This window comes from Colobus angolensis, unplaced genomic scaffold (genome assembly GCF_000951035.1).
Source record: "Colobus angolensis palliatus isolate OR3802 unplaced genomic scaffold, Cang.pa_1.0 Scaffold1, whole genome shotgun sequence".
NCBI lineage: Eukaryota > Metazoa > Chordata > Mammalia > Primates > Cercopithecidae > Colobus > Colobus angolensis.
The window spans coordinates 18,242,373-18,250,545 of NW_012110918.1; the positions used below are offsets into that span (position 1 = coordinate 18,242,373).

At 62.3% G+C, this 8,173-nt stretch overlaps 2 protein-coding genes across 5 annotated transcripts in view; both read right to left on the reverse strand.

Moving 5' to 3' along the window:
* Window positions 1-3,751: 3,751 nt before the first annotated feature.
* On the reverse strand, window positions 3,752-8,173 carry PYCR1 (pyrroline-5-carboxylate reductase 1). 4 transcript variants are annotated; one of them, XM_011963360.1, is made up of 8 exons: window positions 7,771-8,173; window positions 7,465-7,535; window positions 6,691-6,870; window positions 6,291-6,512; window positions 6,020-6,112; window positions 5,693-5,856; window positions 4,679-4,748; window positions 3,752-4,330 (listed from the first exon to the last, which is right to left on the reverse strand). In XM_011963360.1, exons 1-8 carry the CDS (start codon window positions 7,835-7,837, stop codon window positions 4,247-4,249), a joined length of 951 nt encoding a protein of 316 aa, XP_011818750.1. In that variant the 5' UTR covers window positions 7,838-8,173; the 3' UTR covers window positions 3,752-4,246. The 4 variants fall into 4 exon arrangements, with proteins under 4 accessions (XP_011818750.1, XP_011818667.1, XP_011818921.1 ...); XM_011963277.1 differs by having other exon boundaries at window positions 3,758-4,748; XM_011963531.1 differs by lacking the exon at window positions 6,291-6,512 and having other exon boundaries at window positions 3,758-4,748.
* Window positions 6,415-8,173, reverse strand: part of MYADML2 (myeloid-associated differentiation marker-like 2) — a 6,909-nt gene continuing 5,150 nt past the window's right edge. The window contains exons 2-4 of the mRNA XM_011963183.1: window positions 7,465-7,535; window positions 6,691-6,870; window positions 6,415-6,512 (exon numbers count right to left, since the gene is read on the reverse strand). The gene's annotated coding sequence lies outside the window, so the exon portion shown is untranslated. The remainder of the gene's footprint in view (window positions 6,513-6,690; window positions 6,871-7,464; window positions 7,536-8,173) is intronic.

Genomic DNA, 8,173 nt, shown 5'->3' on the forward strand with positions numbered 1-8,173 from the left:
GGGGAAGGGTGGCCGCCCCGCCAGCAGGTGAGCGGGGAGGAAGGGGCGGGGACAGGCTGTGGGGTCCTCCTGGGCTCCGTCCGTGAATGATGCAGGTGGACAGAGGCCGGCCCCGGAGTCCCGAAGCCGTGCGGTGTAAAGCTCAGAAGCGTCCCTCCGCCCGTCCCTGCCAGACCCCAGGAAGTCCTCCCAGCCCCACAGCACGTTGTCGCCATGTGCGCTGTGGGGCCGCGTGGGGTTCTTACGGTGGTGTCCTTGGTCGTCGGGGTCGTGCACCTCCTGCTCTGGGCACAGCCCGAGTCGCACAGGCTCTAGGGGCATGATGTGGTCCTGGCGTGGCTCCCGAAGCCTCAAGCTTAGTGTACAAAACAGCACACGGGGCCCTGCGGCCGGGAGTGCAGCCCCGCCTCCTGCCTCTCCTCCCTGCCCCGGTCCTCTTCCCAGCACACCACACTGGGCTGGCTCGGGGAGGGCGCCCTGAGCTGCTACGCATCCTGCCCCGCGGGAGTGTGCAGTCGTGCATTGCTAGGCTGCGAGGGCTGGGTCCACACAGCGGGGACCTGGCGGGCCCCCGAGTCTCCTCGGGACCCGCCCTCGGTGCCACATAGCGGGAGCTGGAGCCGCGGTGCCGTCAGGAGCCAGGGGTGACCGGCCCTGGGGCTGGCAGCCCCCACCCCGCGGCAGACACTCACCAGGTTGTCCCCACTCACTCCCGCACCCCGACTCCTCCTCACAGGGTCGAGCCCGCTCTCATTTGCACCCTCGGCGCCGACTTGGAACGGATTTATGAATCGTCCTCACTGTGGTCTATCTTCTACTCCTGGGAAGGAGCCTCACTCCCCCCCCCCCCCCGCCCCCGCACTGTCATAGAGATGAGTGGGATGGGCTGACGAGGACACTCGGGGACTGCCCAGGCTCTTTTGCTGCCCGTCACCCCAGAATCTTCTTGGGGTGGGTGGGGTCCCAGGTCATCTGCAGAGTGCCAGACAGTGGCTTGTAGAAAGGGTGTTGAGGGAGGGGAGGTGCCTCGTGGAAACAGCCCAAGCCAAACTCCCAGGACCTGTCTCCTCGTCATCCTAGAGAGCCCAAGGTGTTCCATGGTCAGTGAGGGCCAGCGCTGGCTCTGCACAAAGATCTCCTCACCTCCCCAGTGGCTCCTGGCCAGCTCCCCACAGACAGCCCGGGGCACTTGTCCCTGGAAATGGTGGTGCAGCCATGCTTGGGCCAAAGCCCATGAGGGCACCAGAACCACGAAAGGCTACTCTACTGAGAGGGATACTGTGAGAGAGGTCCACGAGTTTCCAAGCATTCCTCTCACTCCACACAGTCATCTCCATGACCAGCTTTAAGTGCCACCTTGAGGCCTGACTCCCCGATTGGACTTTGCTGCACCTCCAAGAGCTCACTTCCCATCACAGCCGGACGCCTCCCTCCCGCAGGCACCTCCCCAGCATCCTCCTGCCCCAGGCTACACCTTCTGTGGGACTGACCTTAAGAGCCCATTGGTTCCTCCTGGGAGCAGCAGGTCTCAACCAGATGCTGCCGGGAGGCAGGTGCTAGCGTCCACACCCAGACATGGGTCCAGTCCAGCCCTGCTCTCCCTGGTCTCCAGGCAGGGCCCTCCCAGGGTGGACATTTCCCATCTCCACCTGGCCAGGGGCTGTTCTGGAGCCTGAGCCTGTCCTGCACAAGTACCATGGACAGGGGTCAGCCGGGCACTGAAGAGGAGTGGCAGAATGGGCAGGGCAAGGGCCCCAGCTGGCAAGCTGGAGTCAGGGCAATTCCAACCAAGAAACGGTGGCAGGCCAGCTGTGGTGTCTCATGCCTGTCATCCCAGCACTTTGGGAGGCAGTGGGGGAATCGCTTGAGTCCAGGAGTTTGAGACCAGCATTGGCAACATAGAGATACCCTATCACTACAAAAAAAAGATGGGCATGGTGGTGCACACCTGTTGTCCCAGCTCCTCAGGAGGCTGAGGTGGGAGGATTGCTTGTGCCCAGTGGTTGCAGGCTGCAGTGAGCTGTGATCATACGACCACTCCAGCCTGGGCAACAGAGAACCTATGTCTAAAAAAACAAGTAAAATAAAATGAACAATAAACTGGGGCAGAAGCTGAGCCAAGCAGAGGCGGGCAGCTCTTCCTCCAGGGCCCACCTGGCTTGCTAGGGACTCACTCCAAACTGCTTGATTTTTGGAGGGGGCTTTACAGAACTGAGAGGTGTCAGAGCTGCTGGTGACAGGAGCAGGGAAAGCAACAGCCAGCCAGCCCACAGGGCCCCATGTAGGGTTCCTCTGCCTGGCAGCATTTCGATGCTTCCTAGCAGGATTCTTGGGTCCTTGGCCCCCAGAGCCATCTCCCTCCTCGACCTGCTGCAGACCCACATAAAACGTGATGCTGCTTGGCTTGGGTCTGTCCTCACACTCTGTGGCTTCCTGGGTGTCTGCCTCCCCACAGCCTGCCTCATGTACCTCCCCAGACTTCTCATGCATGTCAGGAGCCTCCTGTGGACTCTGGCTCTACCTGCCTCTGCTTAATCAGGAACCCACAGCGGGAAGGCTCTTAGGGCCCGCCTGCTGAAGCAAACACCTCCCTGCAAAGCCTCTCTGCACCCCCCGCCCCCGCCACCTCCTCACCTCCCCACCTCCCTGTGCTTCCTCTGGGGCCCAAGACCTGTCTGCCTCACTTGAAACCCCTGTTGCCTGCTGGCTTTCTGTCCCCAGCCCAGAAGCACCTTTGGCAGCCCCACACCCCTCATCTTGCTCTGCATCAGCACCTAAGAGTGGCGCTGGCAGGGAAACTGGCTTTGAGGGGAACAGTCGGGGCAGCTTTGGTCCTGGGACAGGCCTGTGGCCTGTGGGACAATGTCTTCTGGGGGCACCTCTGCCCAGGTAGGAGGGATGCCAGGGTCTCCCAGCACTGCCGGGCACTTTGCTGGGGCAGGGGGTGATTCTATTGCTCACAGCCCTGACACAAGGGCATTCCCCGCCCGCTTGATGCCCACATCCACCCACACAGGAGGGGACCTTCAGGGGGGCCTGCAGGGACTCCCGGCCCAGCACTGGCCATCTGTGTCCCCTGCTTAGCTCCTGCGCTGCCAGATCCCAGCCAGACAGCAGGCACTCACCCCACCTGCCATCCCCTTTGTGCCTGGGTGTGGTGGGTGCTCAGTTTGTGGGGAGCGGCCAGGACTCTCACCAGGTGGAGAGTGGCAGTGGAGGATGTACCCATGCCATCTGCCCTGCCGCAGCGTTTCCTTCCTGTTCCCCTGCATGTCTTCCCTCCCTCGGAGGGAAGTGCTGGATTCTGTCCCCCAAGCGCCCCTCCACATGCCTCATACATGCAAGCATCACTGTGCTGTGGGCCTGTGGGAGCTCTGGAAATGAGTTCCCATGATGAAGTTCCAGAAAGCTGCTCAGCTCTCCTAACCCCTGCACACCCTGACACCCTGCTGCCACCCAGCCCACCTCCCCTCACACAGTGTGCACTGCCCCTGGAGGGAAGGGGGCCTCATCTTGCTGTCTCCATACTCAGTAACTATGTGTTGGTTGAAGGAATCAGAGCATCCCTGGCCCTTGTAACCCAACCCTCAGCAGCTCCTCCAATCCTGTGGGCCTCCCGGGATCCTGGGATGGCCGACTGTATGTGTCCACTTGACTGGGCCACAGGGTGCCTGAGCGTTTGGTCAAACATTATTCTGTTTCTGGCGGGGGTGGGGGGGTTGCATGAGACTAATGCTTGACTCTGCAGACGTTTGCATTAGATTACATTGACATTTTAATCAGTAAGGCAGATGCCCTCCAAGATGTGGGCAGGCCTTGTCTAATCAGTTGAAGGCCCCACTATTCCATCCACAGTGACCACCCTCCCTAACAGGCAGGGCCTCCCTCCTCATCTGGCAGACAGAAGTCAGGGCACTAGGGGCTGGAAACCAATTTATAAAACTGGAAGTGCGAGGACAGAAGTGATAGCACCCTGCCAGGGAGGTCAGGAGCAGGAGGCGGTGGCCACAGGAAGTTCACCGGCGACCCAAGGAGCCCTTTCCCCAAATGTCTGTGGGATCTGGGTGCTTGGCAGCCAAGAGGGGCTGTGGCCCTTCACGCTGCACTCGGGATGCATGGACCCCCCGGGCCTTCTCACACGGGAAGGAGAGGTTTCTCCCTGAATGGAGGGCAGGGAGGGGCCAGGAGGGGGTGTGGGATCCCACCTCTGCTGAGCCTTCACAGAGGGGACCCTTGACCTTTGCACTCAGGAAGGAGCCCATGCCAGCTGACACTGGAGTAAGAGTGGGTGAAGACCCTCCGGGCTCCTGAGCGCTAGGGGAAGGTGGTCCTGACATGGTTTGGGAGCAGAGGAGAAAGGAGGTTGAGGTTGAGGTTGGGGAATCCGCCCATGTTCTGGGCTGGGAAGCACTTGCAGACCACAGAGATTTCCAGTGGGAAGTGACGTGGCCCCTCCCTGGCTATGTCCCTGGCTGGCCCCTGCGCCCATCAGAGCCAGACAGTGGGCCACTATCGGGGACCCCCTAGTCCCCCTAGTGATGACAGAAGAGAAGGTGGTGGCAGGGTGGTGGTCAGGCAGGACACGTCAATCCTTGCCCACTGGTGCCAGGCTGCGGGGGGGCAGCTTCGTGGGGCCAGAAGGTGACAGAGAGGTCCCTGCAGGGGATTCCAGCTTCACCTTGTCCAGGATGGTCTTCTTGATGGCGGCTGGTGACACCTGCTCCTGGTCAGCCATGGACTGCAGCTCCCTGGAGAGGCAGGGACAGGTTGGGTTTGGAGCACAAGCGTGCACCCAGGAAGAGGGAGCGAAGCCCACAGCCCCCAGTGCCAGTCAGCCCTGGGCAATGCTGTCACCCTCATCTCAGCACCTTTATTCCCCTCTGCCAGCGACACCCCCACACAGCTGCTGGGCTCCTCTCACCTCACTGGAATCAGCTCAGCATCACCAGATCTCCCCGCAGCGCCCCCCAGACCTGAGTTCTCATGGCCCCACCGCAGGGTGTGGGTTTATGCCCGTCTCTCCTGCAGGCTGGAGGTGAGGCCAGGCCCCTCATGTTCCCCTCACTGTTACAGGGTGGCACTCGCAGAGTCTGAGAGTGTCTGGACTGGAGAGTGGGCAGTGTGGTGAGAAGGACGTCCTCACCCACCCTGCAGACCTGAACTGGGGACAGCAGCTCTCAGCCCGGCTCTGCCTTTGACCAGCTGTGGGATCCCAGGCAAACAGCAAACTGTCTCTCTCCTGCTCTTTCCTTCTTTCACCTTCATGGAATTTTCCTTGTGCCTGGATGCTGCTGTGTGTCCTGCTGGTCTAACTTAATCCCCCAGCGAGGGCAGGGGGAAGGTGGAACCAGGCACACAGAGGTCTCCTAACGTTTCTGGCCACCCCGCCACCCTACTGGTGTGGCCCCTGGCTCGAATGACGCTCCTGGCTATGACGATGGTGGACCTATGCGGGGAGCACAGGGCAGAGCATCCGGGTCCCTCTGTGGATGTCCCCTCCTCAGGAAACGGAAGGTGGGGAGGAGCACTGCACACGGTAACCCAGGGAACCTCAGGGCCCCATGTCCTGCCCAACGCCAGGCTGGAGTTCAATACATATCTGCTGAGTGCGTGAATGAGCCGATGTATGCGAGATGGAGGCCTCGCCGTGCAAGGACTGGAGACCAGGGAAGCGGGCAGGGTGGGGGCCCACCGTGTGCGGATGCAGGAGGCCTCCACAGCGTTGATGAGCAGGGAGCGGAAGCCCCCACTCTCCAGCACGTGCAAGGCGTGGATGGTGGCCCCACCCGGAGAGCTGACGTTGTCCTTGAGCTGGCCTGGGTGCTGTTCTGAGTGCAGCAGCATCTTGGCAGCCCCCTGCAGCCAGAAGAAAGGCTGACGGCTGTGAGCCCCCACCTGCCTCTGCAGGGCACTGCCCCAGCCACTGCAGCACCCACTGACTCCCCACTTGGCTCCTCCCAGTGAGGCCCCAGGGCCCTGCAAGGAGTGGCCCCACCAGAGGGTCAGGAAACACACTGACCAGGAGGGCCTGGGCCCCAAGGCGGACTGCCAGGCGCCTTGGAAGTCCCATCTTCACGCCCCCATCAGCCAGGGCATCCAGGGCTGTGAATGCCTGTGGGGAGAAGGCACCCTGAGCCTCTCTCCTGGGCTTCTCCTCCTTCCCTACTGGGCAAGCTCCAGTTCCCACAGCCTTGGAGCCCTCCACCGTGGCCCTCCCGGGGGGCAGGGACAGATGTGCCCTGTGGTCCTGGGAAGTGTCCGCCGCTGCCATCTGCCCCCGCAGTCCTCACGTAGGCGGGGCCGCTGCCACTGAGCCCCGTGACGGCATCGATCAGGTCCTCTTCCACCTCTGTGCAGAAGCCCACGCTGCTCAGCAGCTGCTCCAGGAGCCTCCCGTCCTCCACCTGGGCGTGTGTGCCTGTGGCGTACACGGTGGCCCCCTCCCGCACCACGACGGGGGTGTTGGTCATGCAGCGGATGACCCTGGGGGCCGGCCGAAACGCTGACAGCTTCTGGAAGAGAAACCAGTGTGTCTGTCTGGCCTTGGACGCAGTGCCTAGATGCACCCACCCCCCGAGCAGCGCCCGAGTGGGCCGGACACTGCAACCCTTTTGCAGATGAACACTGAGGTACTGAGGGCCAGGGCTGCAGACAGCCCCTCTCCACACCCCACTAGGCCTGCAGTGCTACCTTCTCTATGGAGCCGATGGTGACGCCGGCCGCACAGGACACCACGATGTGCCTGTCCTCGATGTGGGTGCCTATCTCATCCAGGATGAAGGGGATGATGTGTGGCTTCACGGCCAGGAAGAGCACATCACTGTGCTGCACCGTCTCCTTGTTGTGGGGTGTCAGCTTCACCCCCATCTTCTGTGGGGGCAACAGGTGGGCTTAGCCTGTTCCTGTGGCTGTCTGCACCCCCACCAAGCCAAGAGCCCCACAGGTAGAACGGCACAGGGAATGCCGGAGTTGGGGGTGGGCAGGGCTGGGGGCTCAGGGCTCTGACCACCGCCTTGATGACCGTTCCCACCCAGAAATGGAGGAACTCTGTGTGGAATGTGTCCCTGTTGCAGACAGAAAAGGAGCCTCCATCCACACCACCACCCTGCCACCAGCCTCAGACTGCCGTCCCCCAGACCCCCGCTCTCCACGTGTGAGTGGTGGTCTCAAGCACCCCCCAGATGTGTTCTGTGGCTGCCCGGCTGTGGCCCCACCTGCCAGGCCCCCAGAGGACCCCTCGAAACTTTAACTCTGTGCAGGGAGTTCCATTCCAGAGCAACACCCTCCTATTAGCTGTACACACTCTCACCAACCAGGTCCCAAGAGAAATTGGCAGGGCAAGGAGGCAGGGTCCATGAGACTCCAGCCCAGGGCCCCTGCCCTCACTGGGTGGGAGCACTCCTGCATCTCCACGCCCAGCCCCACAGGGACTCAGTCTCCTTTCCCCCTTTCACCTGCACCTACCCTGAGGGCAGAAACCGTGGCCAGGTCCATGTCTGGGGAGCTAGCCGTTATCTTGTGGGCAGCCAAGATGCCTGAGAGGGGAAACAGTTTCTCTTCATGGCCAGTTCTGGCTTCCCTCCCTCCCCATCCCCAGGAAGAAGAGTAAGACAGCACAGGTAAAGCCCCAAACACACAGAAGCTGCCAGTTCCCCCAGGATTCAGGTCTTGAAGGTGACCCAGCCCCCACCTTCAGCCCCCAGCCCCGCAGAAGTGGAAAGGGGACAGTCTCTCTCACTGGGCCTCACCGTCCCCCACCTGGGGACCTACCTGCTGCTGTGAAGCCCTTGACCAGGGCAAAAGCCAGCTGGCCAGCGCCGATGAAGCCCACGCTCATGCTGTCGGGAGACCCCCGGCCCAAAGCCCCCCCAGATGGCACCGGCTCTGCGGGATGAGACTGGCAGGATCAAAGCAAGTTAGGAGGGCAGTGCCAGCCTGACCGCTCCTCCCGCAGCCGGGTGCCCACCCGGCTCTCCACTTTGCCGTCCGATGGCCCTGGCCCGCTAACTGCTCTGGATCCCCTAGCCAGAGCGGCGAGGGGTCCCGCACCCACTGCAGGGGTAGAGGCTCCGCAGAGGAAATGACTGGGAAGGGGGAAAAGTACGGGCAGGACCCGGCGCCCCGGGGGTCCCCCGCCCGGGCTCCCACCCCGCCCGGAGCTAGGCTACCGTCG

Coding starts and splice junctions, on each gene's coding strand:
- PYCR1 (XM_011963277.1), bottom strand. CDS start 7,837: ATGAGCGTGGGCTTCATCGGCGCTGGCCAGCTGGCTTTTGCCCTGGTC. Junction 7,536..7,770: donor CAAGGGCTTCACAGCAGCAG/GTAGGTCCCCAG, acceptor TTCCCCTCTCAG/GCATCTTGGCTGCCCACAAG. Junction 5,857..6,019: donor TTGGGGCCCAGGCCCTCCTG/GTCAGTGTGTTT, acceptor TTCTGGCTGCAG/GGGGCTGCCAAGATGCTGCT.